Genomic DNA, 23,149 nt, shown 5'->3' on the forward strand with positions numbered 1-23,149 from the left:
GGAACCCATCCTTTGCACAACATGAGTGACCCTGGCCTTACAGAAATGGATTTTGGGCATTGCAATAGTATCATGTGTATTTTACAGGGACTAATATGGTCCCACTGTGGGCCTGTTTTGTGGGCGCGATTGAGTCTTATTTGTAATTACCAATCATACAAAAGGAGGTGTGTTGTAGGAATTTAGATGGCCCTTTAGTACTTGAGACTATTTATCTTTGGTGCTTCTATGCAAAGTCAAATATTGCTGATCTGTTTATCAACTCGGTCTTATTTACCAAAAGGTTAAAGGGGTTTATGGTATGGAAGACATTCTTTCCTATACCTTTTATATTCTTTGTTGTTTCTTTAGGCAATGCATTCAAACATTTAACAAAAGCACACACTTTTTGAAGAGCATAAAGACTTTTAAGACCAAAGGCCTGATTTGTATTCTGGCAGACGGCCCATTGTTCTGCCAGGACAACAGACTAAATTAATCTGTTGCCCTGGTGAAGGGCCCACCCGCCAGATTTATATATGACTGCCAAGCTCGCAGTTTCTATAAAGCATTGCCAGGAACCACCATCACAGTGTTTCCTGTCAATGCATTTCTCTGTTTGGTGCAGGGTTCCGTCTCCCATGTAGAAGGGAGCATTTAGTAGTTTTCACTTTCCCTTACCACCAGGTTTTTCCTGGCGGTGATTGGAAGTTTAAACTGACCTCTAATTCCACCCATCTAAATGGTTGAAATTACAGGCCTGCCTCCAATGGCCCTTACTGTACAGGGCCGCCGGAGGGGTTTAATCAGAACTGAGACTGAGTAATCTCCAACGTGTATAAACCTATGGTCCATCTGCATCTAAATCAGGTGGGCGGACCATTATCTTGGCGGTAAGCATACTCATTCACCTTTGCGACAGAGTATGCCAACTACCGAGATATAAATCAGGCCCAAAATTATATAAACACACTTTGCAAATTTTAACACGTACTCATAGCTTCACATTTGAATGACAATAAATGACAAGACAGCCATCCAACGCCAGTACCATAAAAAAATGATATGAACATTATAGTTTAAAAAAACAGGACACATATAAAAGTTTCTTGCATTAAACATTATCATTGTAAAAAACACATTTTATTTTAGTTTGTTGATGGTATATTTTCTGAGGTATTTTCTTAGTTATGGAGTTCTTTCGGAAGGATGACTCCAATGTGAGGGTGGGGTGCACCTATTTTGCTGATGAGTGCATGGAACACTGTTGGCAAATGCATTTGCGAAGCTCTCCCTGCTTCTGCCTGATGGCTGTTGAGATAGATCGGTTCTAAGGACAGCCATAGGGACCCCTAAAGGACATAATTTTGGCAGTGAGCGGCCCATAATAGGAGGCTCTGAAATCACCCGTTGCTATTTGGTTTCAACTTTCATTGTTGAAAATGATGCTCTCCATTTGCCATCCCTCCCTGTTTTTGTTTTACTGTGGTCAGGACTCTTGGAGAAGACGGCATGGTCACCTGCTATGTTTCAGCACAGAAAATGGTACTTTATGTGGAACATGCACTTCTCAGCATCGAAGCAAGCGGCACGCATGCGCACACACTCACACTCACACACACACACAAGTAGATCCTACCGATGCCTTGGTCAGCAGCAAAAAGAGGTAATAAAATGGTTAACTAGACCTACTGTAAGTCAGGTGACTGAAGAGCGCTTCCACTGGAAATATACAGCTAGATGCATCAAACAAAAATCCGCTCTCAAAGGGGCAGATTCTCAGAATCTGCCCCTTTGCAACCGGTATTTTTGCATTTGGGATGCATCATCCCAAATGCAAAAATCGCTAATTGAGAAATCGCTAAATTGCGATTATTTTCATTTAAGGAATCTCAAATTGAGATTCCTTAAATGCAATGCATGAAAGTTTTAAAAATAGCAAATTCGCTAATAGGGCACGCAAATTACCATAAAGTACAACTTCATGGTAATTTGCAAAAACTTTGAAAAATTCACTAAAGTACATTTTTCAAAGTTTCATGTTTGCTATTTCCTTAATTTGCGAGTCGCAATTAAGGAATTCTAAGAAATTGCTATTTTTTTAGTGATTTCTTGATGCATTCCATTTTGCTTTTCCGTAATAGTGAATCGGTATTTTTCGCTATTAAGGAATCGCTAAATGGGTTGTTGATGCATCTGGGGGATAGTTCAGAAAGAAGCTTTTTCAAATGTTTAGCTGGAAGGAAGAAACAAAATTACCACATTGTTCATGTGCACTAATATTAATCAGATGTGGTGTAGGAAGTACAACTCAATGAACAACAGAGGGTGCCTGAGCTCTGAGATGCCGGGAGAGGAAGGCAGAGAACAAACTGTCAGAGGAGAGTGCAGTATCCTAAAGTCATGACTGTTTTTGTCTTTACAGGAGTTATGTCTTTTGTGATTTCGTTTCCATTGAACCTCATTCAATGTGCGGGTGGAGTCTTTAAACATCTTCCTGTTAAGCCGATAACACGCCTGCTGGTCGTTTGCACAGGCTGCGTTTCGGAAGCCGGCATTGGCTGTCATTCCATCCACTTGAGTTGTAGAACACAGTAAAGAATTCCACACAGTTCTCCATTCCACCATTATTGTTAGGCTCACCATACTGCCAAAAACTGCAAAAAAAGACAAAGGTAGTTGTAGACAACAATCCACGGGAGCATCCGCTCGTCTCACTATACTGGCAATAGCTTGGCATCAGGAACAGCTTTTGGCATGTCTTGCTGGGTCCAGACCAAGGTGGGCAATCTCCAGAGGAGCGCACAGAGCTCTCTGCATTTATATAATGCAAACAGCAGCGCCCCTCTCACTTAGGTTCCAGTAATTCAGTGAAAGGGCTTTGAATTATTATCATGCTGCAGACATTTCTAACACCCCATCTACTCGATTCCTTGCTCTCCCATTGCCTTCTCACCCCCTGCCACCAAACACCAACAACTCATCAACAATAATTTGGCCCCAGTGTGACAGTGGCTGGATGAGTGAATCAGATGAGTTGGGGAAGGTGTGGAGAGGTTCCTGTTCAGAGGCCAGTCACTGCTCTAATGCAATCAACCAGGGACTCACCTGAGAACATAAAAGTCTCCCCCCAGATCCCCCGCGCTGCTTCATAGAAATGTAGGAGCCACTATAATCTCAAGTCAGATGCCTGGCTCTGGCTCAGCTTGAGGTCCTCATGGACCCTTGAGTCCAAAACAAGCTTGGCGTTCATGTGGCTTATGCTTGCCACCACACACTAGCCTCATGCACCTAGAACTGAAGACAATGCACTAACATTTGATGTAAAACAGGAAACAGAAAATGATGCCCATATGGTGGCTGATTGTACAATGTGAAAAAAACACTTTTGATCAATCTTAGCTGACATGCACACAAATTGTGTGATCCTATGCAAATATCCTATTTCAGAGTCACCTTTTTTGTTATTATTACTAATGAGAGCAGCTTCAGACATTCGTGTTCAGGACGTCTGCTGAACAAAAACACTTTGGTTTGATTTCATAGACTGCTCCATTTAAATATGAATCTAGGTCACATTTAGGGTATATGGCCACCAACTTGTCTCTTTCACTAAGGCATTCTCATCAGAGTGGTGGAGGCAAAAATATTCAAAGGTCACGTCTAACAAAGTATGACTTTTAAACAACACTGCCAATTGAGGGGATATAATCAGATGTACTATGGTGAAATGATTCTGTGTGTTAAATAAAAATAATAATAATAAAAAAGACTTTATTACATTATAACATGTTTACCTGATGTTTGTTGCTTGATTTACATGAAAATATTTTCTAGACAGAACTCATGCACAAGCTCTTGGAGTTAAAACAGTCCATTGGCTGGGGCAGCTCTGGCTCAGCTTTCATTGTTAATTCTTTGGCTCGCCCATGTCTACTGTCTCATTTCGAGCTTGAGTTTTTTATTCACTATAATAAATCACTGTCTTATAGTATGGCCTGTTATGTTATGTTAGTACATCTTGTATAGCGCGCAGCTGCCCCAGCAAAGGGGCGTCCCGGCGCTGTGGCTAAGGAGTGTGAAGAAACGCACAGAAATCACAGATCATAAAAGCTGTGATCTGTCTAATTAGGCTGGAGGAAAAAGGAAAGTTTTAACAGCTTTCCTGAAAGCAAGTAAACAGTCCATACCCTGGATCTGTTCCGGCAGAGAGTTCCATAGCCTCGCAGCCAAGAAGCCAAAGGAGCGACCTCCCGCGCGACTGCGCTTAACCCACGGGACAGTGACCAGCTGCTGCCCTGCCGACCGCAGCCTGCGCATAGGAAAATATACAGTAAGCAAGTTGCACAACAGGTTGGGATTAGCAAAATTTAAGATCTTAAAAGATAGGCACATGGCCTTGAACTGAATCCGTTTTTCAATGGGAAGCCAATGCAGCATCCGAATGGTGTTAGCAGATGAGAAAAATCGCGGCAGGCCTACCAAGACTCGGGCAGCAGCATTTTGAACACGCTGCAGCCAACAGATCTCAGCCTTGTTAGCCACAAGTAAAAGAGAACTAGCATAGTCAAGGCGAGAGAGGATGGTGGCCGGTATGACTAGCTGACGTGTAGTAGGATCGAAGAATTTCAGGAGGGGTTTAAGTCCCCGCAGCAGGCCAAAACACGTACCTGCAATTTTCCTAGTGTGGTCTCGGAAACTAAGGAATGAGTCTATCCACACCCCAAGATTTTTAACCAACGTCTTGGATGTAGGGGGTGCACCCAGAACAGTGGGCCACTCCATAGGTTGGTGTTCTTCCCAACCAACAAAACCTCGGTTTTCTTGGCATTAAGTTGTAAACGATTGGAAGCCATCCATTGAGCAACAGCCGCCATCCCATCTCTAATCCTAGAGGCATTAGGGGAGGATCCTTCGGCCAAAGTAACAACCAGCTGCATGTCGTCGGCATATGAGACCATCACCAGATCCCATTGCCTGGCGACCGTTGCCAATGGTATAGATTTAATAATTCCGGGCTTAAAGCTGAGCCCTGGGGTACCCCCTGATCAATAGAATGGGCCTGAGAGAGAAACGGAGGTGCGGATACTCTTAATGATCTTTCGGTCAGAAAGGATCTGAATAATTTCAGAGCAGACCCCATCACCCCTGCTTTCTCCAGCCGTTGTAGCAAGATATCATGCAAAACCGTGTCAAAGGCGGCACTAAGATCTAACAAAATAAGTGCCGCACTTTGACCGGCATCAAGAATGTACCGCAGGTGGTCAGTAGTGGCCAGAAGAGCGGTCTCCGTACTATGTCCTGAGCGAAACCCATTTTGGGAACTATCCAAGATATCATTGGAAACTAGAAATTGGGTGAGCACGTTGGTAACGTGTGCCTCTGCTACCTTAGCCACCCCAGGGAGCAGGGAAATAGGCCTGAAGTTTTCCAGTTTGGCCGGGTCCAGTGTGGGTTTCATGAGAATGGGAGACACCCAAGCCTGTTTCCAAAGTGCAGGTAAAGTGCCGGTAAAAAAGGAAGTGTTAATAATGTGACAAAGGGGGGTCCTGAAATATGGAGAAAGATTCTCTGAACTGTGAAGGCCTCAAGGGGTCAGCAGGGGAGCCTGATTTATTTGCCCCATTCAAACGAGTGAGCTCCTCCAGAGACACAAGAGGAATAGCTGACAGCACTTGCTGAGGTCTGAGGTCTGGGGGCACAGAAGTGGGATGAGAAGGGACAGGAAGAAAAGATAGATAGATGGCACAGACTTTTTCTACAAAGTAAGAAGTCAAATCATCGCACTGTTGTGCCGAAGATATGACAGATTCAGTGGCCTTATGAGACCTAAGGTCTCTAAAAATCTTAAAAATAAATTTTGCTGGATTTGAGTTAAGCTTGATTTTGCTAGCATAATATGCAGCACGAGCTTGACAGATGGCTTTATGATACTGCTTGATGGTGGCCAGATAGCAAAGTTTTCATCGGGGTCTGCCTGAGCACACTCCCCAACGAGCCACAGACCTGATGGAACACCTTCACTTCAAGATACTGGCCAGCCCCACCTCCACCCTCCAAGGAACCCTCATCTACCGACCCCACGGATTTTTCGTCAACTCCATTACGGACATCATCTCCTCGTATGCTATCGAGTCCACCAACTACACCCTACTGGGAGACCTCAACTTCCACCTTGACAACCAACTGGACCCCAGCGCACATCCTTCCTGGACAACCTCCACAACATTGGACTCTGCCAGATCGTGACTAAGCCCACGCATTCAGCAGGACACACCCTCGACCCTCTCTTAACAACAGGAAACTCCATCACCTTCAGCCACACCACCGAACTCCCATGTCTGACCATCGATGCGTCCACTTCACCTTCAGAACACCCACCATCCACAGACACCAGCACCTGATCCCACAAAGAAACTGGACAAGAATCACAGACGACCAGCTAACCTCATCACTCAGCAACTCCACCCCAAGCATCATGGAAAACGACGACCCCAACACCGTAGCCCAAACCCTGCATAGATGGATCTCTGACAGCGCCAACACCATAGACCCCTCAAGAAAAACAACATCACCCACGCCAAGAAAGCTAGATAGTTTACCAACAAACTCCGAGAGACCAGACACACTTGCTGCCGTTTGGAAAAGGCCTGGAGGAACACCAAATCCACAGAAGCCCACAATAACTTCAGAGCTGCCACCTCCCGCACAAGACCTCTGCGACAAACTCTGCACCTTTTTCCACCCCAAAATCAAGAGCATCTACGACAACTTCAACAAAGACAACCAACACACTGAACCCTCACCAAACACCCCGACACCCTGAAGCCAGTGATCTACAACTGGGCAGCCCTCACCACTGAAGACACACTGAAGACGATGAAGTCAATCCACTCCGGGGCACCAACGGACCCCTGCCCCCACCACATTTTCAACAGAGCCGCCGACACCATCGTACCCATGCTCTGCCGCACCATCAACCACTCCCTGGCAACCGCCTCATTTCCTGATGACTGGAAACACGCCCAGATCAACCCCCTCCTGAAGAAACCCTCGGCGGACCCAACTGACATAAAAAACTACAGACCCATCTGCCTGCTCGCGTTCTCAGTGAAAGTCATTGAGAAAGCCATCAACAGCCAACTTGCCACATTCATCAAAGAGCACAACAGCCTCTACACCTCTCAATCCGGCTTCATAAAAAATACACAGTACGGAAACCGCCTTCCCCGCCGCAACAGACGACATCCGCACCCTACTGGACAAAGGAGAAACAGCAGCCCTTATCGACCTCGACCTCTCAGCACCCTAATACGCAGTCTCTATGATGCTGGGATCCAAGACGAGGCCCTCGACTAGCTCCGCTCTTACCTCTCTGGCAGAAGGCAGCGGGCAGACTCCCTCCTTTCCTCTCAGACTCCACATCAACCACCTGCGGAGTTCCCAAGGGATCCTCCCTCAGCCCTACGCTCTTCAACGTCTACATGGCTCTGCTCGCTCCCATCATCAGTACCTATGGACTCAACATTGTGTCATACACAGACAACACACAACTCATCCTCTCCCTATCCAACGAACCCAACACCGCCAGACAGAACTTTTGAAAAGGCATGGATGCTGTCGCCAAATGGATGAAAAACAGCTGCCTACAACTAAACACCAACAAAAAGGAAGTACTCCTCATGGGCCCAAACCCTAATGCTTGGAATGACACCTGAAGCCCCCCACCCTCGGAAGCCCGCCCACCCCCATGGACCACGCACGCAACCTGGGAATCATCCTGGACTCAGAGCTCAAAATGGACCACCAGATCAAATCCGTCTCGTCCTCCTGCTTCCACACCCTCCACCTCCTACGTAAGACCTTCAAATGGGTCCCCCTTGAACACAGAAAGACTGTCACTCATGCCCGGGTCACCAGCAGACTCGACTACGGCAACGCACTCTATGCCGGAATAAATGAAGACATCACCGGCAAGCTACAGTACATCCAGAACACCACCGCAAGACTGGTCCTAAACCTGCCAAGACACTGCCACATCTCCCAGCACCTGCGCACACTCCACTGGCTCCCCATCGAAGGTAGAGGCACCTTCAAGATGCTCACCCACGCTGACAAGGCCCTCCACGACACTGGACCAGCATACCTGAACAGCCTACTCCAATTCCATGCACCCCAAAGGACCCTACGATCAGCCCAGCTCTCCTACGCCGTGGTTCCCCGCACCAGAAAGACCAGATAGGGAGGCTGCTCCTTCTACTTCCTCGCGGCCAGAGCCTGGAACGACATACCACTCCACCTTATTTGGTACCAGTGCACAGACATCTGCCACTCCAAGCAAGGTACCAATTTGGCACCCCTTTGCCCTGCCTCCCTAAACCAATAAAGCGGGCCCGTGCATTCCTTCCAAACAAAAGGGAAATGAGAAAAAAGAAAAGTTCGAGCCCATTATGTCTAGTTCTTAGAAAATTTCACGAAGGGACTCTTTAAACACAAAAAACAGGAAAATTTAGGGAGTGGGGCACCAATGCCTTTTATATTGTAAGGGGTGTGTCTTAAGTTGTGAATAGAAACGAAAGAGGGGTGATTTTGGAGAGCAGCACCTCCTTGCTAGGAATAGGATGAAGAATGCTGAATGAGGAGGTAATGAAAAAATATTTGCCGCTTCTCAAAGCAGTCTGGTTTCCCAGTCTGCTGGTGCCCTTGGAAACTGCTTTGAAATATTTTAGTATACAAAGTTCTCCATGTGTCACTTAAGTTTAGTTTTATTTGTGTTTTATGCCTTTATTTTGCATTCGGTATGCAATTTTGTTTTGATAATTATAAAATATTGTTACCATATAGCATAATAATGCGTTTTGAAATATAATATGCACGTTCCTTTTTCAAAAGGAGACAGACTGTTCTCAAGGGTATTGCTACTTTATTTACCAATCTGCTGATTAATCTCCATATGGGACTGCAATCAGCTCTAATTTTTAATAATTCCTCATATATTTCTAGAACACCCGTCTATCTGTCGTTCAGTTCCTTTATTTATTCCGTGCCTCTAGTGATGGGTCTTTTGAATATACATATTTTGGGTTAGGCACGATTAGATCCCGACTCCACGTTGCCCCAACAGCACTCTGGGTACCGCATTCTACCATGACCATTGTGCTTTGGGCAAAGGGCATGGCTTTGGTCCCAGCCCTGTGCCAACCACCTCTGACACCCAAGCCTTCAATTTATGGCCTGGGGCGAAATCCAGTGTACTCGAAGCACATTGGGTTCTTTAACAGTGCTTCTTTTGCGAAAAAAAAAGATATGTGCTGTGGCCCAAAGTTTTGCTCAGAAGCCCGTGGCATGTCAGCCACTAATAATGGTCATAGTATCAAATACAAAGACTGAATAGTCTTGATTCCACCACATCTCTCCCTCATTCACATCCAGCAACTCCCTGCTCCTTTTTCTCGCACCTGCAGGTTCCTGAGTTCCACCTTTGCTACTGTTTTTTTTCTTATTTCTCTTCCTGCCTCTTTCCCCCTTTTGTGTTTTTCTCTCTCTTGTTCTGGGTCAAAGTCTGACGAGGAAAGCTAAGTGCCAATTCCAACAATGAGTGTTGGTGGCCCCGCCGCAACCACCGGCTCAAATTAAGTACTGTTCTTTATCTACCTCTGTTCCCACATCATCAAAGCTTCTAGGAAACAAGTGGCTCCCGGGGCAGGGGATACCTCCTGGCCACCTCCTGCCTCCACTTTGCAGACTGAAGGCCACAAACATCAGCAACTAGGCACAGTGGGCTCTTGATGCATGGTGTGGTCCTCACCCAGTCCACTGTTCCCCGAAGCACACTGGCCATTCCAATGGCTGTTTAGCGTAACCCTCAAGCCACTCCTATTCCCAACAGCTTGTTGGGCGTAGTCTTCATCTAGCTCACTCCTTACATACCTGTCACCTAACAAGGTCCCATCCTCCCAGATCCACGAACCATTCTGTGCCTTGGACAGACCGATCCAAGTTGGCCCCTGGCCTGTGAGGTCTATAAATGTCTGAAAATGAAACAGGAAATTATCAGTTTAAATCATCACATGTTTATAAACATCAGTTGAAAAAATGCTTGTTTGGAAAACAGTAGCTTCCCCTAAGAGACAGCTTATCCCTAACAGAACATCACTTACAACCGGTCTTTGAAGAACTTACAATCAAAAGTGAATCTGGTGCTGGTCGCACCCCCTGACTAATGTCATAGCTCACGAGGAGATCTCATTTACTAGACAGAATCCCGGTCTGGCAGCTACATTTGCTACCCAGCTTGTACTACAAACACTAGGGTACAAACTGAACGGTTACACTCAGATTCTCTAGGTACACACACTGTGAGACACCTGCGTTTTTTGGGGGAATAATTAGAAAAAAATGCTGAAGATAAAAGCATTTGTTTTTTCCCCTGCAAATGGTATCAACAAAGGGATTGTGGTGCTGAAATCACAATCTTCCCAGATTTCAGGGACAGACTGACTTTTGTAAGAAAAACTAACTTTTTTACACTGTTTTGGCATTTTACTGGGACATAGCCTATTTTTGATATTTTTTGTGCTTTGACCTTTCTTCCAGTTAATGGTAGAAAGGGGTATTAGAGCAATAATGGATCCTGGAATGTTATACATTAACGAAATTTCTGAACTCAGCAAGGGGTCATTTGTGCAGATCCTTCAATTATTTTTTATAGAAACTAACAGTTGAATATAGGGAAAAATGAAAATGAGTTAAAAAAAAAGCCATTTGTGCCAACATTTTCACCTGTAACAACTTCTAAGTATTACAGATGTTTAAAGAAAGATACTGTTACATCCACTGGACCCTTCTGGTTATGATGATATATCAAAGTCAAAGTCAAAGTCAAAGATGCTTTATTCGAGTTTTTCTCATAAAAGCACATACAATTACAAATATAAAAAAAGCACCAATACCTTCAGAAAACATTAATACATATATAAAATTTTCATGAAATATACAGATAAAATCAGATACAGACGATCCCTGAGAACAATAAAAATAATCAGCTGCCTAAAACCCTCTGTCTGGTAGTCCATGCCCATCCAAGATATTTAGCTGTAGCTATAACTAAAGGCAAAAAAGTGCTAGTGCAAATAATTCTTAAGGCTACATCACTTCTAATGGTACCTAGGTTTTTGCACACTGGTGTTAACCAAATGCGCCTGGGTTCAGCATAGGATTTACAAGCAAATAGGAAGTGACCAATTGTTTCCTTGTGTGCTCCACAGGCTGGGCAGTTACTATTGGATGAACCCCCCACCTGTCTGTGAAAGAAGAGCTTCCTGTCCCTGGGCGAGGTTATAGTATCCCAATAAAGTTCTAGGCTTGGGTACAATTTAGCTTCTAAAAAACCCTCTGTCATAGAACCAGCCTTGGTGACTCTCCAATTCTGGGTAGCCACATATTCCCAATAAATTTCCTTTAGGGCTTTTTTACTTGGGAATGGGACACCTGCCGGGTCATCCCAGAGTGGTTGGAGACCAAGATCACCCAGCATGGTTCTAAGGACATTTATGGTTAAATCAAAAAGAGACTAGATCAAATTACTTTTAGGGGAGGGGGAAGACTCTGGTATGTTTTGTCACGGAGTGTGAACACCCGGCAGGTGTGTTCATAAAGCCCTCACCCACCAACCTAGTTGGTGGCATGCTTCATCATCGGGCCCACCCAGTGGCACCTAGCGTGCCCCGGGTGTGCTTCAACGCCTGACTACAGCGGAGCTGGTATATTGCTGAGTGTGCGGTGAAGATAGTTAAGGAAGTGATGTTAAAACGGCTGAACGGTGGTCCCAGTACCCGAGGGTAAAATTAGACTTTAATACCTGGGCCTCCGTCAGCGGTTAAAAATAAGGCAAGGGGATGTAAGGGGCGAGTTACGACCTCTCACATCCAATGGGTCAACATGTTTCAGCCAGTGCCTTATGACTAAGCTGGCTTTCTTCAGGACCTAAATAAAAGTAAACTAGTGGGGGTGTAGGAGAGACTATGTGTCTACACGCCCTAAAGTGTATCTATGTGTGAGAGGGGGGGATTCCCTTCTCAAGACCACGCTAGTTTTTGCTCAGTCTGACCTCAAGGTTGGGAGGTGGCAAAGGCTTGACCAGCATTTCTGGGTAGAGCCTGCTCTGGACCTGTAGTGCCTCCTTCGCATACCTTTATACACTTTAGGGCGTGTAGACACATAGTCTCTCCTACACCCCCACTAGTTTACTTTTATTTAGGTCCTGAAGAAAGCCAGCTTAGTCATAAGGCACTGGCTGAAACATGTTGACCCATTGGATGTGAGAGGTCGTAACTCGCCCCTTACATCCCCTTGCCTTATTTTTAACCGCTGACGGAGGCCCAGGTATTAAAGTCTAATTTTACCCTCGGGTACTGGGACCACCGTTCAGCCGTTTTAACATCACTTCCTTAACTATCTTCACCGCACACTCAGCAATATACCAGCTCCGCTGTAGTCAGGCGTTGAAGCACACCCGGGGCACGCTAGGTGCCACTGGGTGGGCCCGATGATGAAGCATGCCACCAACTAGGTTGGTGGGTGAGGGCTTTATGAACACACCTGCCGGGTGTTCACACTCCGTGACAAAACATACCAGAGTCTTCCCCCTCCCCTAAAAGTAATTTGAGCTAGTCTCTTTTTGATTTAACCATATATTAACCGGGGACATGGACTAGCTTTCTGGTCCTACCTCTCTCTCTTGATTACGCATCTAAGGACATTTAGCCAGCCTATTTTATGGAACACATCCGCTTTAATTATAGCTTGAAATCCCTCGGCATAATGGTGGAGCTCGGGAGTGGTCCAGAGCCTCGTCCAGTATAGAATTGGACGAAGCCTCGCAAGATCGACTACTGCCTTTCTCCCCAGATCGTACCTAAGTGGGAGTAAAGGAGTACTTTTGGGGAGACCTGTGATTGCCCTGAGAAACTTTTTTTCTGATATTTGTAACGGCTCAAGCTTCTCGAAGCCCCACAACTCGGCACCATATAGTGCAGAGCCGAGGACCTTGGCCTCGTAGAACTCCAGAGCTGGCTTAATTGGTTTAGTCCTAGATTTTCTGTGCTCCGAGCCAAGAGCACCGGCCAATTGTCTATGCCTTAGGGCTGCAATGTTTATGTGCTGGGACCATCTAAAATCATCTGTTATATAAATACCTAGATACATAAAAGCTTTGACTATCTCTAGAGGGCGATCATTCATACTCAGCTTTGATCTAAATCTTTGGTGGGGATTGAAGGCCATTAGCTTAGTTTTCGCCACATTGACTTCTAAGCCATGCTCCTCACAAAAGTTATCAAAGATAAGTAATGCATGCTGCAGGCCACTCGGAGTCTTAGATAAAATCAGGGTATCATCTGCAAACATTAAAATCGGTATCTTAGTACCAGCCAAAGAGGGGGCATCCACGTTAGCAGATAACATGTGAGTCACTACACCGTTAATAAACAGGGAGAAATGTGTGGGGGCCATTGAGCATCCTTGCCGGACTCCCCGCTCTACCGGGAAGTCTGTGGTGACTACTCCTTGCCCCCCCACTGGATCTTGGCAAAATTAGCTTCAGGCAGTCGTATTATCATTGTCAATAGATCTTTTGGTAGACCCAGGTTCCTCAGTACCGACCACAGCTTAGTTCTTGGCACCAGGTCAAAGGCAGCCCGCAAGTCGACAAAAGCCGCGTACAGGCTGCCCTCGCCCATCAACACAGTCCGCCACTGCAGTAAGGTAAATCGGAATACCTGGTCCATCGTACTAGTGTACTTCCGAAACCCGGCTTGGAACAGAGACAGGGCATTGTTCTCCTCCACCCAAGTCAAAAGATTGTTGACAACCATCCTCTACACCACCTTTTGGATGGTGTCAATTAAGCTTATGGGTCTATAATTCCCGGGTTTGGATCGATCTCCCTTCTTGAATACAGGTATTATGATTGCACCTTGCCAGGATGTCGGTACAGGAGCACCCTGCGCCACTGCAATAACAAGAAGAAAAATATATTTACACCACAGCTCTTTATCATTGGTGAAGAGATCCGCCGGGACCCAGTACAAGCCTGGGGCTCTGCCACTAGTCACTGAGCTGAGGGCCAACATTACTTCGTTATTACTAAAGGAGATATCTTTAAAGTAAACTGGCCTAAACCCAGCCATCTCCCTACCGACTTACGTTTCAGCGTACTGGGGCTTAAAGTAGTTGACCCAGTCCTCCTCCGAAACATTTTTATCGGGAGGTTCAGGAACTCCCCCCTGCCCCATTTTACAATGTTCCAAAAAAGTCTGGAGTCTTTCTTCTCACTCGCATCCTTTAGCTCACTCCATTGGAGCTCGTCCCACGTTTTCTTGGCTGTAAATATGCTATCCTTATAAGCCTTTCTAGCAATGCGAATAGCCATCAAATCTCTCCTCTTAATTGCGGAGCCTAAAGCCAGCTACACTGGGAATTATACCACTTTGCTGGCTTAATAGGTACCCTACTGGTCCCCTTAGCTGATTTCAGAAAGTGGTTCCTAATTTCGGAAAAACAATTTTCATGGATTTCCGTTACTGTATTTAAACATGGAATGCTTGGATTGACCTGCTCCATGGCCGTTATCGCTTTAGCCGCCTCAGCCTTGATGATATCCATAGACCGTTGGTTGGTAACAACATTAGGCCATTTTAGTCTACGCATATCATTTGAAGGGACAACCGAGGGGGCGCTATCCCTCCCTGGAGTCAAGGTTTCATTGTCGGATGTCCACCATTTGTGCTCAACGCACAGCGGGTTATGGTCGCTTTCAATCCTCCATTTGACTTCCATGTCGCACACCAGTTTCCAGAGTCTCAGGCTACACAGGATGTAGTCTATTCTACTCCTGTGTCGCCCATTGTCAAAGGTGCATGCCCCCGCTCTGTCACTCTTGGTCCTCCCGTTTAGTGCCTAAGCCCCTTTCGAGGCGAATGGCATTTAAACAGACGATGTCTACAGACCATCGGGTGACAGGGTTCAGTTCTAATTTGGGGACCCCCCATTGCCTATCCTCTTCCTCCCCTGCAAAGTCCTCGCAAATGGCCAAAGGTTCAAAAGTGCGGTTCAGGTCACCAGCTATGATAATGTTATTGTCCGGCGAATGGGTTTCAAGGAAGAGGGCCAAGGCCGCTAAAACCTCTGACCTCCTCCCCTTGTTGCCCCTGGCATAGACATTATAAATGTCAAGCCGTCCTAAAAAGCCCAAATCCACTTTAATGTGTTGGATATCTTTACTTCCAACTTCGACCACCTTGATAGTTAGCCACATGCTTTGCCTGACCCAGATAGTCATACCACCCATAGGGCGACCCTTAGGGCCTTTCGTTGCTGGGACAGAGTAATTCAGATACCCCAGGGCGAAGGAGGGTTCACACAGCCACGTCTCCTGGAAAATACACACGTCAAAGGTGTTAATGAATTTTAACCAATCCTGCGATTCCTGAATAAGGCGCATGCCAGCTTTGTTCCACAAAACTAGTTTTCCCACACCATCCCTCTCACCATAGGAAAGTCCTGATGGGATACCTACTGGGGGCGTAGGGAAAGCAGTATTGTTACCAGTGACTGCAACAGGATAGCTGTTTTCATTTATCGTATCAGCCCGATGTGAAGAGTGAGCAGGAAGAGGATTGAAGTCTTCCTGCGAGTGACAGCTGGCTTGGTTATTACACAGTCAGTCGCAGTCATTGAGGCCTGAGAGGATGTTAAATCTATTTGTAACCTCAACCTCTGAGATATATCCTGGGTCTCCACTATGCCAAGCTCTATTTATTTTCATGGGTATTGTATTCCACTCTCCTGTTCCCAAAGGAAAGCGAAAATTATTTGCAGACATCTTATTCATGGGGTTCCAGTGATTACATTTACCCGGATTTCCGGGTCTGTAAAAAAAACCCAAAGGCAAGATTTCTATCCCCTGTCCATTTGTACTTCGCTCTGGCTCCCTAAAGATCCTAGCTACTAGTTTTGGGCTATTGAAATTTATAACTATGCAGTCACCCTCTCGGTTTTTCCTGGAGCTTCCCAGCCATGCAACTCGGCAGGCCATAATTATATTTTGGCCGATCATATGCCCGCCTCCATATTTTGTGAGAACCAGTGGGTAACCTTATTCTTTAGTTGAAAATAGTCCTCTATTTCCCCTTGGCGGAGGGGGGGGGGACTTTAGCCAAAACCACCACTAAAGGAGTGCTTTGGGGAGGTAGATCTAAAATAGGTAGGTTGCCTATAGCATTAGCCGACTTATTAGAGTAAATACGGCCCGAGGTTGGTTTAGTTGGCTGAGCACCGACTACCTGTTGGGACTGGAGACCCCCTGTGAGGCACTGGCCTGCCTCAATGCCCAGATCTCTACCCCTCTGGTCAGTTACTCTGTTTACACTTTTTATCGTAGGGCCCATTTGCTATATGGGATGCAGTTTCGCAAAGAGATGTTAGTTGGGAATCGTTGTGAACTTCCTGTTCGACTGCTTGTAGAGAGTCAGCTCCCACCTTCTTATTAGCAGATAAAGAGTGTAACATATTTGAATTGTTTATGGTAACTTGTTCCAACTTGCCCAAACTAGCAGTGATTATTTTCAATCTCTCTATTAAGGGGAGTATCAGGGATCTAATTGTGTGTTCTAACTGCCCCAACAAAGCCCCGTCCCCTTGTACAGCAACTATTGGCTTAAACATTAGGTGAGGTTGCACCGAAGTAACAGGCTAAATATGAGTCGGGGAGCCCTGAGATTTAGCCCCTTTACCCAATAACGTTGGGATTTTTGCTCTTTTACCTTACTGTCCACCCCCCGCTTTTTTTGCCTGTAGATAGGTTGCATGGAAGTGGAGAATCAACTATGTGGCAAACAGGAATAATCGGGGGAGGAGTTGCAGTGGAGACAGTTAACACCTGAATAGCGCTACCTGTCTGTGAGTTTTGAGAGCTATTTCCCAAGGAAATATTACTGAGCGAATCTAACTCTATACTAGTCTGTGGAAGTCCCAGGTCACTTAAACGTTGGCTTATTCGATTCTCTGGGGTAGTGCAGTGCTGGATTAGACCCAAAGATGACCTTTTAGAAAAGATTTCGGTCAACAGTCTTTTTTCAGCATCAACTATTTCTTGATCCAGAACAGCTGCTACCCGAGTAATATAATTATTTAAAGTTGCCATTAGACTTCCACTGGTTGATTTCAGCCGAGTCTTACCCCCTTTATCCAACTGAGCAGCCATGTTGGTATAACAAGACTCAGGTGAATGGATTGACGTATAGGCAAATTATACACACAACAATAGATTAGCCCGTAATAGTTGTCGAAACGGCTACTACACCTGTATATGAAACAATGTATTGGGCAAAGTCTTAGGGGGGTGGCCCAGCCCGGCCTCGTCCGGCCCCGGACGGCCACAGACGGCCCGCCCTTTGCCCGGGCTTTGCCCGGTGCCTGCCCGCGCGCGTCACGTGATGCGGGAGGGTAGGACTGAAGTTAAACCTCCCAGGCGGTGGGCGTGGCCACTGAGGAAAGGGGCTGCAGGTGTGGCTCGCTAGGTCTGCTGGACCGCGCAGTCCCTCAGTGGTTTGTCCGTGTCCTTAGCAGCGGCGCCCGTGCAGCGGGGGCCGTAGAAAGCAGCAGAGTCCATGATTTAAAGCCCAGCAAGAGTCCTTTCGGTCAGGTTCTGGTCCGGAGAAAAGTTCAACCGTGAGTGGCACCCGCATAGCGGGTGCCACGAAAAGTTATTCGGCAACCAGGCGGGGGCGTCGCCACTGAGAGAAGAGGATGCAGGTGTGGCTAGCTAGGCCTGCTGGACCTCGCAGTCCCTCAGTGGTTTGTCCGTGTCCTTAGCAGCGGCGCCCATGCAGCGGGGGCCGTAGAAAGCAGCAGAGTCAGTGATTTAAAGCCCAGCAAGAGTCCTTTCGGTCAGGTTCTGGTCCGGGGAAAAGTTTAACCGTGAGTGGCCACGTTGAAACTTCCGTGTTTCCTGCTTCATGTACCCGGGTTTTCTCCTTCAAAGATCCCTGCTCGAAAGCAATTGGGAAAAGAAAAAAAAAAAGAAACTGAAAGAGTACTTCCTCATTCCATCTCGTAGGTGGGAACGAGGTCATATGAGGATATATAGGACTTGTAGGTTCACCAATAACCCGTCTAAGCCAGACCCAATAACTGAGCAACAAATTGCAATGTTTCTTTTATTGTGTACCGGGTATATAGCAATTCATTTGAAAAAATATGAACAGTGAAAAATTGGTATGAAAAACGCCTATGTATTTCTGAAATGGGAACAAAACAGTTGCTCTACAATTATGTGATCCTCTAAGTCTCCCGATAAAAATGGTTGCTCACTTTTGTCTGTAGTCCTAGTGCACACACCACATTTTTACAATGAAAACTGACACTTTTTTTGCAGAGAGCCTGGCTGTGGATTTTGAACCCTAGCTCTGCCGGCACTTAGGAAAACCTAGCAAACCTTTACATTTTGAAAATTAGATACTTCAAACTTTGTAAAAAAAAAATTATACCTCATTTGTGTCAGTAAGCCTAGTGCCGGCAGCAGAAAATGGCGCAGAACGCAATAGGGACGTACCAGATTTTTCTAGTAAAAACTGACCCTTTTTTTGCAAAGTGGCTAGGTGTAGATTTTGAACCCTAGCTCTGCCGGCACCTAGGGAAACCTAGCAAGCCTATACATTTGTGAAAACTAGACACCCAGGGTAATCCAGGATGGGGTTTTGCTGGTGTTGCTCTCACCAGATTCTCGTACCCAGAATCGCTTGCAAAACTCAAAGTTTGTAAAAAAAAAACATTTTCTTCACATTTCTGTGATGGAAAGTTCTGGAATCTGCGAGGATCCACAAAATTCCACACACCCTGCATTACCTAAAGTCTTCCTGATAAAAATGATACCTCATTGGAGCTTCCTCCCGTGGTGGCAGATGTGGGGCTATTGCCCCAGATGTCTCCTGGGGGGGGCGGAAAGACTGTAGCATTTCTGGGGGGGCACTGACATGCCCATTCTGGGCAGTCCCCACCCCTACCTATATAAAAAAAATCCCTGGCGTCTAGGGGGCTTTCTGCCCCCCCACCGGGGGGGGCCAAAAGAATGGAATTTTGTGGGGGGAGGGCTGGGGGCATTGGCATGCCCATCTTGGGCAGCCCTCTACCCTAAATTAATAGTGAAAAAAAACTGCCGCCTAGGGGGCTTTCTGCTCCCCCGTGAGGGAGGGGGGGGGGGGCAGATTGTGGGCTGTTGCCTCCCAAGGTGGGCAGAAAGACTGAAAGGTTTCTGGGGTGGGGGCATTGGCATGCCCATATTGGGCAACCCCACCCCTAATTTACACAATAAAATAAATCCCTGGTTTCTAGTGGGCTTTCTGCCCCGTGCGCTTCCCTTGTCTCTCGTAACACTAACCACTAACACACATTCAAGGTCTGGTCCACTATAAAGGAACTGAAGCATCATCTGCAAACATTATTTCAGGAAGTTCTGGAGCTAGGAAGGCCATTCTCATAAATGAACAAGTGTGACCTGTACCATTTATTCAAGAAATGCCAACACATTCCCAGTCAGCTCTTCCTGATTAGAGTGCGGGACCCTTGGTGGCATGGTGCTTAGGTTTCCGTTAGGAAGGCTGTCAAGAGATGTGATATTATATATTCTCTTACGCAAACGGGTTAAAATGTTGCGAAATGGATTTAGCTAAATTATACACCACATTAGTACACTTTATTTGAATTAAGCACGCAATATGCCGTATCTCAAATTTCACAAAACTAGAATGTGAACCGCAAACTTGATCACAGATTTGTAAGTTTCTATCCAAATTATATTTAGTATATGATTTTGGTAATGACTGCATATACCAAACCCAGAACCAGGAAGCAGGCAATGAGTCCCCTCCACATCTTGATCAGACTCCATCGGAGGTTTGTAAGTAAAAAACATTAGTCTATCCCTACACTACCTGTAAAGTCACATCCCTACTTCCCAAGGCAAGTTCAGGAAAAGGTGTCAGCGCATGAACACTTCCTAAGAAGTGCCCTCATGTTGTATGGGTCAAGTAGCATTAAGCTACAGAGCTCATGCTAGGATGCTCCTTCTCATTCAGGTCTTGACTCATTCCACTGGACATCTTCTCCTAGGTGAATTTCCCTTTAGTTTCGATACTCCCAGCTCCTGGCTCGATGACCTTGATTCCCAGGCCTTCTTCATTGAGAAAGAACACCGTCTCAGGTTATCTGCTTTTCTCCCACTCATTGTATCCTCTCTTCCCTAAAGCCTTACTCCTAAAACAAAAGTGTTATTCTAACTAACAATGATGAATTCTCCACCGGCAACAGAACGTGAGAAAGAAGAAAATCCAACATGCACATGAAATTCGAACTAATACATTTAAGCCCCCTAAGGGAGCTCCCAGGGAGTAAAGCTTTTCAGGCCTACAGAAATCGGCCAACATAAGTCAATGGCATACAAACGTCATGAAATTACATATAAATGAACACTTTACTGAGCATCTTTCAATCAAAATGGTACATGAGCACATCAAATACAACAATACTTGTAAGTGGGATACACAGATTCTGCACAATAATGTTTTCAGCTAGACACAAATTGCTCTGCAACATTCATTTCTTCACGCTTCTGTAAATGCAACTCTAACACATAATTTTCATGTTATTACAGTAAACGTTCTAACACTCCCATGTTAATACGACAAACAAATAAATGCAGGTCCGAACTACCCATGATTATGATACAACCATACAAATGAAAAGAGCACAATTGCGCTCTAACGCCCTTGAGCAGAGCCCTCTGGGAAGACTGAAGGTTTATCTTTAGTTAACGTACAGCCAGTGTAAAACTGTAGTAGTGCTTCCTCTCACTCTGCCTTTTGCTTGTAGTTGGACGGAAAGCAGCATTTTTATAGCCTAGCTTCACAGCATAGCTGTCACCAGACAATTATATGAGCATCACTAGAGAGGAGCATTGGCTCCGCCCCCATGTTGCGAGCCAGGAGTACATTTTGATTGAGCAGAAGTTGTGAGCTTCCACAAAAAGTGCTTACCCGCCACACAAATATGCTCATTTTGTGTATTTATCCAGCTGCCTAAGCTTGAACTTACAGGGGCACACAACATTGGAATGCTATTTAAATATCTTAAATAACTAGATAATTGATGTTGTTTTTCTCTGACACCAGCACAGATGTGTGGAGAGCGGTCATTAACCTACATGGATTTGTAGGTCTGGCAAAGTACCCAGTATGAAAGCCTACCAAGGGAATCTGTCTTAGATGCAAATGGTGCAGCCTAGCACAATCAGACTGGGCACACAAAGAAACTGACAACCATCCCAAACTGAACTGCATTTACTTCAATGCCAGATCTGTACCTAAGCACTTCCTAGAGATCTGGGACACAATAAAGGAGTATGTTTCAAAAGGAGGGGGGATGGATCTATTCAAGATCCTCGGGCTCGAATTACCATTCAGGAGGAACCTCAGAATGGAAGGTCCAGCCGCAGTTAGAGCCCAAAAGGACAAGAGTTTATGCAAAAGCAAACCAGGCTGTTCCTATAAAAAGATAAGAAAAGTTAAGCGTAGGACGGTGGTCACAAGGAGGGGTAAGGTAGTGCTCAATGGAGTGCTACCCTGGGTATCCAATATGTTGGTAATAATGGCCTCACACACCCTTGCGAGTGTCATGCTTCATCATTGGCGGTTGCTCCTCGTCGGGCAGGCGGTGCAATGCCCAATGGGCTCACCTCGTAGAGGGGCTCTTTAGCGGAGATCTTTTTACCAACTGCCTATGGGTGAAGTGCGAGTGAGGGGCCAAAGGAAAGCGGATAGTGTAAATAAGTGGGTTAAAACGTGACACAAGGTACCGGAGAGCAATTTATTCTGGTGGTCCCTTGTCACAAGTAAAAACAGTGGGTAGCCTATGATCGCCTGGAAAAATTTAGGATTCCACGTGATGATTAGGAACTACAGTATATATTGTGTGGTCAACATGTTTCTCGCCAATGCACATTGGCGGCGATTCTTCAGGACCTAGTGTTTACATCTATCTAATATAAGACATGACCTAATTAAGTATCAGTTCAAAAAAGGTTGTACTACCTGTATGGGACAGTTCTTGCCTATAGGTCAAGGTGTCAGGGTGTGAACAGTGCCCGGTAGGAATTACGTCAAGGGAAAGAACCATAGGGGTTTAAGGTTCTTAAAGCCTTGGTGAGCGCATGGTCTGCCTACCCATCTCTACCGGGCTCCGGATAGTGACACTCGCAAGGGTGTGTGAGGCCATTAATACCAACATATTGGATACCCAGGGTAGCACTCCATTGAGCACTACCTTACCCCTCCTTGTGACCAGCGTCCTACGCTTAACTTTTCTTATCTTTTTATAGGAACAGCCTGGTTTGCTTTTGCATAAACACAATAAAGGAGACAAACCCAGACTTAGTTTTCATTACTGAAACCTGGCTGGACAACAACAATTCTCCTGATATCGCTAATGCTTTACCTACAGAATATAAACTATTAAAATAAGAGAGGCAGGATTGGAAGGGAGGGGGACTTGCCATTCTGTTCAAGGACTGCTTCTTCTGTCTCCTTGTTACAGTAGCCTAACTAGGAGAACATGAAATATCATCATTCCAGGTATCTAGGGGTGGCCATATAACAGTTGGCGGAGCAGTAATGTACAATCCACCAGGATATCAATCAGACTTCAGTGCTCAATTATGTAATGTTATGTTATTTGGGATTTTTAAAGCGTGCGGCTACTCCGGAGAGTGTCCCGCGCTAGCAATGGGAGGCAGGGCTAGGTGTCGTGACAGAGGGCTCACAGAAGTCAACTATTGTGGAAAAAGAAAAGTTTTCAGTGATTTCCTAAAGGGAAGGAGGTCCTGTGTCTGTCTCAGCTCCAAAAGGAGACTGTTCCATATCTTTGCTGCCTGGAATTGAAATGACCGACCACCAATTCGGGCAAAGGAAAAATTAGGGACACAGGCTAAGTGCAACATTGCAGATCTCAAGGTGCGACGTGGGTGATAAAATTGGACTCTCCTCCTGAGATACGGGCCCCCAGCCTGTGAAGAGACTGAAGGGTCAGGAATATAGACTTAAATATAATCCTCTTTCAG

General features: G+C 45.7%; 1 protein-coding gene across 2 annotated transcripts in view; it reads right to left on the reverse strand.

The window, feature by feature from the left end:
* Positions 1 to 1,100: 1,100 nt before the first annotated feature.
* The window catches only part of LOC144770368 (CD209 antigen-like protein C), a 233,071-nt gene continuing 211,022 nt past the window's right edge, over positions 1,101 to 23,149 (reverse strand). For both annotated transcript variants that reach the window (XM_078654835.1, XM_078654834.1), the window contains 2 exons: positions 9,910 to 10,010; positions 1,101 to 2,636 (listed from right to left, as the gene is read on the reverse strand). In XM_078654835.1, the coding sequence (XP_078510961.1) occupies positions 2,480 to 2,636; positions 9,910 to 10,010 (258 nt within the window). In that variant the 3' untranslated portion in view covers positions 1,101 to 2,479. The remainder of the gene's footprint in view (positions 2,637 to 9,909; positions 10,011 to 23,149) is intronic.

This window comes from Lissotriton helveticus, chromosome 7, assembly GCF_964261635.1.
Source record: "Lissotriton helveticus chromosome 7, aLisHel1.1, whole genome shotgun sequence".
Lineage (NCBI taxonomy): Eukaryota > Metazoa > Chordata > Amphibia > Caudata > Salamandridae > Lissotriton > Lissotriton helveticus.